General features: G+C 56.6%; 1 protein-coding gene across 3 annotated transcripts in view; it reads right to left on the reverse strand.

Annotated features, from left to right (window-relative positions):
- The window catches only part of GDPD5 (glycerophosphodiester phosphodiesterase domain containing 5), an 82,972-nt gene that overhangs the window by 36,245 nt on the left and 32,682 nt on the right, over window positions 1–14,045 (reverse strand). Inside the window, exon 3 of one of the 3 annotated variants that reach the window (XM_028116013.2) lies at window positions 3,884–4,059. In XM_028116013.2, the coding sequence (XP_027971814.2) occupies window positions 3,884–4,000 (117 nt within the window). In that variant the 5' untranslated portion in view covers window positions 4,001–4,059. Of the gene's footprint in view, window positions 1–3,576; window positions 3,721–3,883; window positions 4,060–14,045 lie in introns of those variants that run through there. The other 2 variants (XM_028116016.2, XM_028116015.2) reach the window with 2 other exon arrangements.

The following is a 14,045-nucleotide window of genomic DNA, read 5'->3' on the forward strand; positions in this document are numbered from 1 at the left end:
GAACAGCCTGAGTCTGGCAGCGCCCCCTCCGCCCAGGACGGGGAGCAGGCTTCCCAGCACAGCCTCAGGCTCAGGCCGCCTAGGAACAACCTCCCCTCCTCACACGGGAGCTACGCTGAGGCCAGATTGCTTTCAGTTCCCAAACACAAGAAGCTCTGGCACCCAGAGCATCCCGTGCCTTGAACACTTCCCCATTCGGTTAGACAGGACTAACTCTCAGACATCAGCTCAGGCCAGTTCTCCTGTCTGGGGTTTTCCTGGGCCTCAGCAGTGAGCACCCTGGGTGGCCTGGGTGTGTTGGTTCTTGTTGAGGAAATAAGGAACTGGTGCATCCCAGACAAGATTGCTGGTGTGGAGCAGACGAGGGGGCATAGGCCTGGGGAGGCAAGCAGAGGGCAGTGCAGGCCAGGCCTCCAACTCTGTGGCCTGAATAAATCACTTATTCTTCCTGGAGCCCTCTCTGTGAGATGGAGGGGTCAAACGAGCTTAAAACGGCCCTTGAAAGGCAAATGTACCATAGAAATTCAAGAGAGTTGACGGTCGTTGTCTGTCTCCTTCAGGGTCTTGGGCCGGGAAGATTCTCCAGGTATCCAACTTGTATGCCTCTTGCTACACAAGAAGCTGGTTTTGACACTGTGCTACCTCGCCCAGACATGCAGTCTTCAGGGGGCCCTGGGGGACAGCGTGAGAACTGTCTTCTGTCCTACCCAGTCCTTAACTGGCAGTATTAGAGTAATGAGTCACAGACAACAACCAATTAATTATCTCCAGTTATAAAAAGCTTCACTTCCCCTTCCTAGCTGTCGAGTGAGCCAGCCTCCTGCTGCCAGGCTCTTCTACTCCCTAGGGGCTGGGGGCAGAAGAGGGCATTTCACCTCTCCGGTCTGGTCCTGTTTCCTGTTTCCTTATGTGTCCAGTATGTGTCCTAGGGCTGGGGGACAGTAAGAGCAAAGGCTTGGAGGAGGTGGGACTGCATCGGCCTGGGGGTACAGGAAGGATCGGGCTGGTAGGGCAGGAAGGAGGCTGCCAGCTCCAGTGAAGAGGAGGGGGCTCCTCCCCACTCCCCAGGATCCACTCGAGTACTCCGGGGCCACTGTTGATCCCAGAACCTTGGAGGGCTCCTCCTCTGGCATTCAAGCCACGCCCACTCTTGCCCCAAGCTCCTGGTCCCACAAGCCACGCCCACTCTTGCCCCGCAGGCTCCTGGTCCCAAGTTCTTCCTCCACCTGGCAACTTCCCAAATCCTCCTCCCGCCCCTCCTTTCTTCCCCTTCTGGCAAGTTCTCACTTAATCACATACTCAAAACATGCGTGTTCTCCCCTCCAGCCTTCATCTTCCTGTGGCTCCTCTTGTAAATCTATCCTGGACTCCAGGTGTGATGCGGCTTGAAGCCTCGAGATCTCCATTGGCATCACAGTTAAACCCACCCCACAGCGGCGACCTAACAGGGCAAGCTCTCGGTAAGCTCTCGGCTCCTGGCATACAATAGGTACTCAATAAGTGTTAACTGTTCCTCTCATGGTTTATTTCCCAGCCTGAGCAGGATCATGATGAAAGGCTTCTGTGACTCACCACCCACAGTCTGTCACCCCATTTCACAGATGAGGATCAGATAGGTCTGGCTTCACAGAAGAATTTGACCCAGGGCTTGTCGGAGTTGGGAGGCGCTAGGGGAGGCTCCCTCAAGAGGACTTGAGGGGAGGCCGTGCCTGGGCAGGGGGAGGGGAGGGGTCCCCAAAGTCAGAGGGGAAGGTGGGGCTGAGAAGAGGCACAGGCCCGAAGTTGGAGCCCCTGCCCCTTTTGGGGGCCTTTCCTCTACTGCCTTGGCAATGCTCCTTCACACCCAATCTGTGCCCCCAGAGCTCACTCCGGGGCCTGTTCAGCAAAGCTTACGGAAAACCTACCCTGCACCAGCCCCGACTCTGAAACACCGGATTGCTATTCCCTCCCTGTGTCAGGCCAGAGAGCCCAGCCCCCCTCACGGTCCCCAGCTGCCCATCTCTGGAGGGACTGGGGAGAAAAAAAAGGGGGGGAGAGAGAAAGGGTGAGCAGGCTGAGGCTAGAACCCAGGAAGTGGGTGGGGAAGCAGAATGAGGTGAGTGGCAGGGAAGGTGGAGGATGCTCATCCTCAGCTGGGAGTCTCGGAGGGAGGGTCGCCTGAGGTGAGCTCAGCCCGTTCTGCGGAGGCCCTGACACCCGGGGCTGCAGCAAAACCCTCCCTCTCGCAGCCCAGCTGGCCTGTGGCCTCCTGCGGCCCCTCCCCCCTTCGCTCCACACCAGGCACCCGAGACGTAGGCATTCGCAGAGACTGCATTCTCAGAGACTGCACGGCTTGGGCTCCCAGTCAGCTCAAAACCGGCCTCAGCCCACCACTTCCTCCACCCTGGGCCCTGTGCTGGCCACAGCCGCGGCCTATCACTTCCTGACTCTGAAGCCTGGGATGAGCCTGCCCTGGGCCTGTGGAGGGCTGTCAAATGTCCTGGGAGCTATGCCTTCCTCCAGCAGCTACTCCGACGGCCAAGGGGCTTGCTGCTGGGGGGCTCGGCCATCCTGCTCCCTCTCCGTCAGCTGTCTTCCCTCCCAGGGCTGTTGGACCCGCACTTGCCCTGGAGCCGGATCACAGCTCTGCCCTCTCACTGGCATTCCTGGCTTCTGTTTCCCCTGTGAAACGGTGGTGGCGACACCCAGCTTAGGGGCTCGGTGGGAGGAACGAGAGTGGCGTGTCAGTGCTCAGCAGGGGACCCGGCACAGACACCTGCTGCCCGCTGCCTGCCGAGCTCCTGCCCTTCCTGACACGGGGAGGCCCTGCCGCCCGCCCGTCCCTGGGACCTGCCCGGTGGCCTGGGGCGGGCCCCTCCCTCTCCCTCTCCCTCTCCCTTGCCTCAGTTTGGCATGTCCCCTTCTCTGGGCTGGGAGTGGGTACGTGGTGATGTCAGACCACGTGCTCACCAACTGACACCTGCTTCTCACCACTCAGGGGTCATGAACCCAGGCTCCTGAGTCAGGCTAGTGCTCTGTTGGTCCCCAGCACAGACAGAGGAGGAGGGTGGGAAGGTGGACAAGCTTCCCCATCCTCCCCCCATTCAAGGAGCCTGGTGATACCTGGCCTCTGACCTCAGCTGCCACCCACACCCTTGGCCACTCCATCCTGTTTCAAAGCTGGCTCAATTCGGAGGCTGGCTTTGTTTAGACAAGCAGGAGAGAGGAGGAGAGCGGTTTTCCAGGCAGCAAAGCTTTTAGATAAACACTATTTATCTCCCTCCCTTTCCTCCTGAAGGAGTTGGGTTCCTTCAGAGAAGAAACTAGATCCAGCCGCTAACAGTGCCCCAGGGACAGAAGCCCGGCTCGGCTCAGCTCAGGGTCTAGCCTGGGGTGCCGGACACTGAGCGAGGCTTTCTTCATCCTGCTGCCAGCTCTTGACAGGTCTGTGGCTCAGGTGACGGAGCCCTGAGGCCAGGCCACGGCCCCTGCCAGCTCCCAGGCTCTGGGATGGCCTGGCCCACCTCCTCACCCTCCCCTCCAGCCACCCGCCTGCCCGCCTGCCTAGCTGCCAGGAAGCTGAAGGCTTCTGCTCACCTTGGGGGAAGCGGGGGAATGAGCCCTTCCTGGAGCGCCCCTTTCTGCCCAGACCTCCGGAGCAGCCCAGGTCCCATGTGCCCGAGGAGAGTTCACCAGCTCCATCCAGGACAAGATGGCCTACTTCCCTGCCCGCCTGGTCAGGTAGATTCCGGAATGACTGTGGGCCCGTGTTACAGAAGGAGAAACTGAAACCCAGCGGGGCACTGCTCCGTCCAGAGCCGCCCGGCAGAGTGAGAGGGCGGAGACCCTTCCCCCAGGCCCTGGGGCGCCCTAGGTCCCCCGACCCCGTCCCAGCCTGGCTCACCGGCGTGGTGTCATCGTGGGACCGCTGGTAGCGCTTCCAGCGGCAGCCGTAGATGCCCGTGAGGCAGGAGAGGCACAGCTGGGGCTCATAGTACTGCAGCGGCTGGTGTCTCACCATGCTCTCGCCCGCCGCCGGGTGCCCGGCCCTCAGGCGCCCATGGAGGCCTCCGGCCGATCCTGCAGGAGGAAGCACAGGCCTGTGAGGCAGGGGAGGGCGCGGGGACTCAGCCCCAGACACAGCAAGAGTCCCTGTCGCCCTGTTAGGTGCCAGTCCCCGCCCAGGGCCCTGCCGTGAGGCCTACACAGCTGGAGGCCTGCACCCCCGCGGCTCCCCGGGGCCGGTCTCCTGCCCCTCACCCTGACCCCCTCACCCCCAGCCACACCTGCTCTGTACCTGCCCCTGCTGCCTCGGCCCAGAATGCTTTTCCCTTCGAACTCCACAGGGCACCTTCCTTCCCCTCCTCTGGTCTTTGCTCAAATGTTCTTTTCTCCACCACACTTTCCCAGGCGACCTCCTATAAAACTGCAACACCTTCCCATACGCCCTCAGCCATTCTCAGCTTTATTTTCTCAATCATGTCCTCCAGTGTACTTTGTTTAAAATAGACCAGGCACGGTGTGACCACTGTATGCCTCGAAGCCGACTGACAACTGGATAAACGGAGGCTCAGGGAGAGAAAGGGACAGTGCCGCACATGCAGTCCAAAACCTGGCTGTGGCCAACCTGAGAGTCTGCTCTTGTGCCCCAAAGTGCTCACAGCTTTGGGCTCCAGGAGTCCTGCCATGGTTGTGGGAACAATGAGAGGTGTCTTGTGGGTTGAGTCGCTGCCACCAGGAGCAAGTGCCCCGGCCCTGCTCGGCACCCTGGAGATGCCTGCTGGGGTATCAGCCACTCGTGGCTAGCATCGGCCACATAGGACCTGGCTTGGGTGCCTCACACACCCTGACGAGGAGCCTGGGGCTCAGAGCAGCCCAGCGATTTGCCCAAGGAGTCAGGACTCAACCCCGGGTCTGTGGGACTCCAGAGACTCTAAGCCACATGTTATGTATGGGGTCCTGTCCTTGGTCTTGGAGACACCGTGAATGGGACAGGCACACTGATGCCCTCAGGGCCCCACAGGACCAGTGAGGGACAAAGCCAGTCACTTACTGTGCACTAACTCTTTTTTTAAATTTTTTATTGTTATGTTAATCACCATACATTTTAGTTTTTGATGTAGTGTTTCATGATTCATTGTTTGTGCATAACACCCAGTGCTCCACGCAGAATGTGCCCTCTTTAATACCCATCACCAGGCTAACCCATCACCCCACCCCCTCCCCTCTAGAACCCTCAGTTTGTTTTTCAGAGTCCATCATCTCTCATGGTTCGTCTCCCCCTCCGACTTACTCCCCTTCATTCTTCCCCTCCTGCTATCTTCTTCTTCTTCTTTTTTTAACATATATTGCATTATTTGTTTCAGAAGTACAGATCTGTGATTCAACAGTCTTGTACAATTCACGGCGCTTGTACACTAACTCTTATAGCGACCCTGTGAGGTATTATTTTTTTATTGAAATCAAATTCACAAGCCAAGACATGCACCCTTTTAAAGGGTACAATTCAGTATTTAGCATATTGTTTCCAGTATAGTCACAAAGTTGTGCAACCATCGCCACCATCTGATTCCAAAGCATCTTCATCATCCCAGCAAAACACCCAGACCCATTACTACTCACCACCCCATCCCTCTTCCCCCCCACCCCTTCCCCAGAGACCACTAATATACTTTCTGAATCTATGAGTTTGCCTTTTCTGGACATCGCCTATCATTGCAATCATACAATATGTTAATTAATAGTTCTCGAGGCTCATCCTGTTATAGCAGGAATCAGTACTGCATTCCTCTTTAGGGCTGAATGACACTCAATTGTATGGACAGACTATTTTATCCATTCAACAGCTGAGGGACATCTAGGTTACCACTTTTGAGTTGTTAGGAATAACGCTGCTAATGAACAAGTTCTCGCGTGAGCGTGTTTTCATTTCTCTTGTGTACATGCTTTGGAACAGAAGTGCTGGGTCATGTGGCGACTCCATGTTCAACCCTTTGAAGAACGGCCAAGAGCCATTTCATAAAAACAGCAAAGCACTGCACCATTTTACATTCCCATGTATCATCATTATCACCCCCATTCTCCAGATGGGAAATCTGAAGCACAGAAAGGTTTAGCCATTGGCCAAAGGTCACACAGCAGAGCCTGTCAGCCTGGCTCCAGGGGCCTTGCTCTAACCCCGGGGTTGGCAAATTGTAACTCAGGCGCCAAATCTGACCAGTCACCTATTTTTATATAGGCCGCAAGCTAAGAATGGCTTTTCTGTATTTTTACAGTTCAGGGGCAAAAAATCAAAACAAAAATATTTTGCAACACATGAAAATTATAGGAGAGTCAGGTTTCAGTGTCCATAAATAAAGCTTTATTGGCTGCAGGCATGATCGTTTGTTTATGTATCGTCTATGGCTGCAACAGAAACTGCAGAGGGGAGTGGTTGTAGTAGAGACCGAAGGGCCCACAAAGCCTAGAACTTACTGCCCAGCCCTTGATGGGGGCAGTCCGCTGACCCCTCGGCCACTGGGTTGGCCACGGTGGCTCAGGAGCTGGTATTCTGGAGAGAGTAAAGGTGGGCTGTGGGTACTTAGCATTGTGCATGGATAGTCAGGACACGCTTCCAGGAGGCAGCCCCGAGCTGAGGCCTGTCTCTAAGTACCCCAGGGGCCGCTCCAAGAGGGGCAGGCTGGGCCTCAGGCCCACTCACTACTTCCACCTTGGCCTCACTCAGGGCCTCTATCTACTGTCATCCGCCACCCCCCCCACCACCAAATGCTCACCTCAGCGCAGGGATTAGAGCCTCTGGTCGGTAAGAGGGGGCGAGATGCGTTAGGGCCTTGCTGGGAATATCGACTGACTCGGAGCCTCCTAATTGCTGGGAATAGCTTCTGGGCCCGTGGCTCCCTGGGGAGGCATGTGGACTACCGTGCAGCTGCTGGGGGCTCTCGGAGCCAAGCTGAGCCCAGGTTTTAGGGGATGCGTGTGCTGTTGCAGTCTGGTGGCTTAGGTCCCATGGGGTTGGGGAGAGGAGAGGGGCTGTTGGGAGGGGTGCTCTCAGCTTTACTTTATTCTACTCCAGAAGGATTGTGTGCTCACAAATGTACTCCCACATTCCCAGTCTTCCAGAGGGGGTAGAAGGCCAGATCTTACAGAGCCAGGGAGCCAAATCTTACCCCAAGATTAGGGCCTCTACTGGCCAGATCAATCACATCTGTCCCACCTTTGCCCTGTGGCTGGGGCCTCCAGGGTTCTTCCTTGATCCTTGGTTTCTCAATCTGTAAAATGGGTAACAGCCTGTGCCTTGACTCCTATAGGAGACCGGATTATGGGGGGGAGGGTGCAAGGACAACATCACTGCAGTGACTGAGGTATACAGTCGGCAGGCATTCCGTGAACGGGAGCCCACACCCAGGGTCCCCTGTTCTCACACGCCTTTTCCAGGACTCGCCAAGCCCGGGACTGATTCCCACGTGTCCCCTGCCCTCCCCCGCCCCAGCCCGCAAACATGACAAGGCACCAAGAATGGAAATTCCACTTCACATCAGGGAAGCAGAACTGCCTGCACTAGGCCTTGGCCCAGGACTCAGCTGATCGTGTCTCTGGGAATTGCCTCCCCTCCCTGCCACCCTGCCTGGTAAATTTTCACACTGTTCATAACTGCATGGGCATCTTGGGGAGGCAAACCTCTTCTCTCGCCTCTGCATGCTCTCCTGGGGCCTTTCCGTCCACTCCCAGGGCTTCGGTTACCAGGTGTGGCCAAGCCCACTCAATTGCTGTCTCCCGACTGAGACAGCCAGTGGCTCCTGGCTGCCTCCAGGGGTGTCCCCCAGGCCCTACAGACCCAGCACAGACCACCCTGACCCCCTTGCCACCCCAACTTGCTTCTAACATCCCTCACAGCCTCTTCTCACCAGCCCCTTGGCCACTGGCCTGGCCCGGGTCTCCTTTCTCCCCTAGACAGGAAATCCTCTGGCCTCCCTATGGGGGTCACACCCCACCAATCTGAGCCCTCCCCTGTGGCCAAAGTGAGCTCTTTAACAGGCAAATGGCCAGGATCTGACTCTCCTAGCCTCACCTTCCAGAATTTGCTGTCCCTTCTGCTGATGAACAACTCCCCACGCTTTGAGTCTCAGCTCAGATGTGACCTCCTCCAGGGAGCCTGCCCTGAGCTCCAGGTTTGGTTAGAGGGTTTCCCAGCTTCCCATAGCCCCAAGTGTCCCTCAGTCTTCCCCAGGCACCCCATGTGAGCACGGCTGATGGGCCTGCCTCCCCCATGGAATGGCCTGAGTTATTCCCATGTCCCCAGTGACCAGCCGTAAGAGGCGGGGGGCACTCGGGACTTGCCAGACTGGACTTCTGCGGCGGCCCGCAAGTTCTGCTAACAGAGATGTGCTGTTCAGTCACTGAGCAGTCAGACAAGCTCCCAGAGACCAGACTCTCCCCAGCCTCCCCCGACACCTCCTCTTCCTGCCAGGGCTAATGACATTACTTAGGATTGATCGATTTCTCCAAGCCACCTCCAGGACCGCTGACATCAGCCAAGTTCCCAAGAAATCCCTAGCCAGGAGCTCCTCCTGCTCTGGGATAAGAGAAAGCCCTCACCTCTGAGCCTGATGTTCAAGGGCATCCCTCAGTCCAAAGTTCCATTTTCTGTCCAAACTCCTGGCCCCTGCCCTGAACTTTCACAGCCTCCTGTTTTATACACAGAAGGGCCTGCAAGGGGTTGGGTCTGGGATGGAGTGAGCACCTGCTATGGAGCAGAAGCAGGGTACTGGCACCTCTAGGCTCCTCTCCCACCCTGACATCCTGGACATGGACTTGACCCACGTCCCTGCTCCTCTCTCGCGTGACCACCCTCACTGCCCAAGCCCGTTCTCTTTCCTGAGAGTGGAAAGCATTTCAGGCCAGGTGTCAGTGCCCAGGTTCCAGCCTGGTCTTCAACTGACCTGCTGTGCAACCTCGGACGGCTTACTAGCTCTCTCTTTACTTGCCTGAGAAATGGAGACTAGATGGAGTGACACCAAAAAAGGACCCAAGCAGGGGCATCTGAGTGGCTCAGTCAGTTAAGCACCTGACTCTTGATGTCAGCTCAGGGCATGATCTCGGGGTTGTGAGACTGAGCCCTGCACTGATCACCATGCTTGGCATGGACTCTGCTTGAGATTCTCTCTCTCCATCTCCTTCTGCCCCTCCCCCCCGTGCTCTTTCTCTACATAAATCTTTAAAAAAAAAATTTTTTTTAAAAGGACCCAGGCTGCAATAAAAAGGAATAAAACACAGATATACGCCACAACAGGAATAAATCTTGAAAACATGGTGCAGAGTGAAAGAAGCCAGTCACAGAAAGTGACATGGATTATACCTGTGTCATCTCCTGATGACAATCTTCCAAAGTCGACCTCCACAACCTTCTTTTACGCATTGGAAACGTGGGCCCCAGGTGAATGGATGAACAAACTGGTCCACCCAGACAATAGAATAGTTCTCAGTGACAAAGAGAAATACGTGATCAAGCCACGTAAATGCATGAAGAGACCTTAAGAGCGTATTGTTCCATGACAGAGGCCAGTCTGTGAAGGCTACATACTGTATGATTCCAACTCCATGACGTGCTGGAAAGGACAAAGCCATGGGAGCAGTGAAGAGATCAGTGGTTGCCAGGGGTCGGGGGTGGGAGAAGCGCAGAAGGTTTTTAGGGCAATGACACGATTCATGGATGCTGTAATAATGGGCACATGTCATCAGACATTTGTCAAACCCCACAGAATGTCCCACACCACGCGTGAACCCTGGTGGAAACTATGACTTTGGTTAATAATCCTGTGTCAACGTTGTCTCATCAGCTGGAACAAACGTACCGCCCCAACGTAGGCTGTCACTAACGAGGGCAGCTGCGGGGGGGGTGGTGTATGGAGCTGCTCTCTACTTCCTGGTCAATTCTCCCGTAAACCGAAAAATGTTCCCCAAAGGTTATTAATTAAGTACCTATGTATTCAATTTAGAAACCTATATAGATCGATTGGTGAATAGATAGATAGGCAGGAGGGAGAGACTAAGTGATTGACCCAAGGCCGAACAGCTAACTGGGAAGAAGGGAAGATCTGAACCCAGGACCGCCGAGTCTTTCCGTGCCACCAGCCCCAGAGGGAAGGTCTGCCCATTCCTGCTGCATTCCACGTCTGCGCCGGCCACAACGCCTGCATCCCTGCAAACTGCACATCAAAGGGCCAAGCCCAATATTTTGGTTGGCACCAGGGCAGCTGGGGCAGGGAATGGGGCTGAGAACCCAGGGGAGGAAAAGGGAAACCCCTGATGAGTGCAGGGCTGGAGGAGGAGGAGACCTGAGCTTCTCGAGCAGTCTGCCAGGACCCCAGGGAGGGAGGCAGGGCACATGCATGCACGAGGAACAGCCCCCTTTCTCCTTGGCCACAGCTGCCCTCCCTGGCTTCAACCCCAGCCCAGCCTTGGGTGACCAGCAAGCCGGGTGACCCCACAAGCCTCTAGCCTCAGCTTTCCTGTCTCTGTCATGGGATCCATGCCACCAGATGATCTCCCAGGGCCTTTCTGGCACATACCCTAAAGCCTTTTAACCACCTGCTCTCTGTTCAGCCTCAGGAGAAAGGCAGAGACGGGGCAGGACAGGAAGGAGGGAAAGACAAACCCCACGGTCCTTGCCCAGTCTGAGGAGAAGAGGCCCCTCCCTTCCCAGGATGCACGCTGGGAGCCCTGAGCCTGCCGCTGACTAGAACAGTCAAAATGAGGATGACAGCTGCAGGAAGGCCCGTAACATTGTTAGAGGCCTACTCACCCTGAGCCCCAGGCCAGGGCTGCCCCCGCCGAGGTGCCTCCACCATCTTTGACAGGGACCAAGGGATAGGTAGTCACAGGCTCGATAACTCACAGCAAGGACCCCAGCATTCCCCTAGAGTAAAACCCAAGGCATAAAAGGCACAGGGCTATGAGGACGCCTCCCCATAGTGCTCAGGGAACATGGCCTTAGAGGTAGACCAGGACTCCCTGTGTTCTTCCTCACTGCCCTGCCCATCCCCTGTGCCCAGCACAAGTGTGCCTGTGAACGGCCTTCGCTATGGGCCCCTCTGCCCATCTTCAAGGCCTGGAAAACTCCTACTGGGCTCAGCTCAACAACCCCTCTTCCAGCAAACCTTCCCTGCCCAGGTCAGGGTCTCTTCTGGGTCCCATTAACTTCTGTGCCTCCTCGAGTCCCAGCACTGATCACTGCAGGGTGGCTTCGAGGAGAGGGCAGATCTAAGTGGAATTCGGAAATAAGGAAGGATATGTGGCAAAGTGGGGGGAACACGGGGGCTCTAGATAGGGGGGCAGCACAAGGAAAGCCTGGTGGCAGGGATGCATGAGCAGGGCCTCTTGCAGAGCTGAGGGCAGCCCCAGGCTCCAGTCAGCAAGTTAAGCCCCATGTGGGCTCCATCTGGAGGTGGTGGGGGGCCTGTTGCCAACAGGAGACGCCTCGCCCTCTGGGAGCCCAGGGGTAGCAGGGCACATCTGGCCAGCTCATCAAGCCACCACACCCAAACCCAGGAGACAAATCCCTGGCCCCACGGCTGGATCCGGCAGGGGGGCGGGACAAGATAGGGCTGATAACAGGACCACCCAATCCCAGACTCTGCCCCACTGCCCAGAGGCCTGGGTTTCTGCAGTTAGCTTCTGAGGGGTACTCAAGCATTGACCACCATCCCATCTGTGGGCCTCATCAGATGGCTAGAATGGGGAGATCTGGCTGCCCCCATCTCACTGTGTGGCCCTGGGCAAGTCGGTCCACTTCTCTGGGCCTCACACAAAGCCCGAGATTTAATGAAACCAGCAGAGAAGGTAGCCAGATACAGGGAAGGAAGGGAGGCTGTCCGGGGGCAGCTGCCTAGGGGGAGAGGCTGGGGGAGGGAAAAAGATAAGGCAGGTCAGCAGCCCCCACCCCCACCCCCACCCCCCCCGCCCATCACGCCTGCCCATTCTTTGGGGAAAAGCAGCTCAGTGGCCAAGGCTTGGGCTCTGCAGGAGCCCTGAAAGAATCAATCAGGCCATAATTAGGGTCATTATTAATCTCTTTCCACAGTGGTGCCAGGGTTGCTGTTTATCCAACACTTCCGTGCCAGGAGACCCCTGATTTCCGCTCTGAGCCGGCCAAGCTGGCCCGACCTTCTGGGCGGGCTGGCTCCCGACCCCCGCAGTGGGAGCCCCAGTTCTCCTGCCCCTCTCAGCCATCCTCCCGCAGAAAGGGCTCCCTCCTTCTCCCTCGGGAAGGGACGGCTTCCTTGGAACTGTGTCCGCTGGGACAATTTATCCCCTACCTAAAGCTCTTAAGCTCCCCTAGTCAATGTTTAAGAAGCCTCTGCTCTGTAGCAGGCCCTGCTGGGAGCCAAGAATGATCCACAGAGAATTAGACACGAACCTTCCTTTCAAGGAGACAAGCTCACTGCACAACGGCCGCCACAACTACACCCCGTGCACAGTGCCTTCCAGCGCACGTGGGCCTCCACGCATCAGCTCATGGAAGCATCTGGCCAGCTCTGCAGGGAAGCACCAGATCCCTGGCATATGGATCCATGAGGAGGAGAGGCTGGTGGAGGTCAGGATAGGCGTGCTGAGCTTCAGTGAAGGCCCTACGGGGTCTGACCCGCGTGTCTTGGGCGTGTTTGGGGCTACAGGCTAGACAGGAGCCAGGAATGGATCCTGCCCGGGGGACCTGGCTTCTCTTGGCATAGGCAGGACCACTGTTTCCCAAGTCGGGACTATGAGCGTGGGCTGAGTAGTCCCTAGGAGTGACCTGGCCTTGCCCAGAATGCCGAGCTTAGCATCTCAGAACTCAAAATCTCTAGCTATAAGCTCTCTAAACCAGGGTCTTAGAATCGCCTCACTCAAGACATACAATCACGGAATCCTGGTACAGTCCTACAGGGATCTAAGAACTATCCTTGGATTTCAGACTATTTCAAATGTCAGCACCAGATCTGGAGCCATTCCATCCAGCCACCCTTCTCATGCAGAAATCCCCTGTACAGCTCCTAGGGGTGGTTCCCCAGCAGAGTGGCATGCGTAGGCTTGCAGGCATCCTGTGACAGGCCCCTCCCTCCCTGGAGGGCTGAGTGCTTTCCCCCTTGAAGCTGTCAGGACCCCTACCCCTCCTCCCTGGCTGGCACTGACGGGGTGTTCCCAGAACAGGCAGAGTGAGCAAATATTCTTAGGGCTTCTGGTGGGGCCTCAGGGGTCAGCCTGGGGGCCTGATGAGGAGGAGCCTTTCATCAACCTCTCACCTCAGTTGACACCCCAGTGCCTCCCAGGAGCATGTGACTTTTTCCAGGGCCTCTTCCTGGGTCCCCGTGACACGGGGGGCAGGGGGAGCGGTGGCATCCAAATGGGAGGAAAAGGAGAAAGCTGAATCTGACAGAGATTTGCACTGAGCAAACCTGTCCAAGCTCAGTTTTTAACCCCCCCCCAGGGAATGGAGAGCAATGATTTATTTTATTTATGTAAACCAGCAGAGTTATCATACAAACGAGCTTCCCAAAGCAGGCCCTTGGGGATGGGAAGAGAAGCAAGGCCTACCATTTAAGGAATCTTTCTCTTGCTTCCTTCCCCTTACACCTACCTGTGTAGCCTCACCTCCCCCTGCCCCTCCTCACACCACTCTGCTCCAAGCACACCACATTATCCAGTCTCCCCACCTCCATGCCTTTCGCTCCCGCTGGGCCCTCCTCCCCACCCCACTTCAAGTCCTACCCATCTTAACAAATGGACCCTGTGCAAAGCTTGGTCTGACCCCCCATCCCCCCAGAAGCCCACCACCTCCTGTCTCTGTGTTCCCATCACCCGGCAGAACTCTCGAGACATGATCGCAGGCCTCTGTGCCCAGTAATTGTCTGCTTCCGTAGCTGCCTTGTTCACCAGGCTGAGATTTCGGAACTATTTGGCCAAGCCTTTCTGAAGTGCCCCAGTGTCTGCGGCCCTGCACGGGGCAATGGGGACACAAGATACCCCAGGCCCCATCCCTGCGAGGGGAGTCACTGCGCAGGGGGCCTGTGTCTCTGCACTGGGCCTGGCAC

The sequence above is a fragment of the Eumetopias jubatus genome, unplaced genomic scaffold, assembly GCF_037043125.1.
Source record: "Eumetopias jubatus isolate StellerSeaLion01/CBP00866 unplaced genomic scaffold, mEumJub1_p1.0 scaffold_13, whole genome shotgun sequence".
NCBI classification, from domain to species: domain Eukaryota; kingdom Metazoa; phylum Chordata; class Mammalia; order Carnivora; family Otariidae; genus Eumetopias; species Eumetopias jubatus.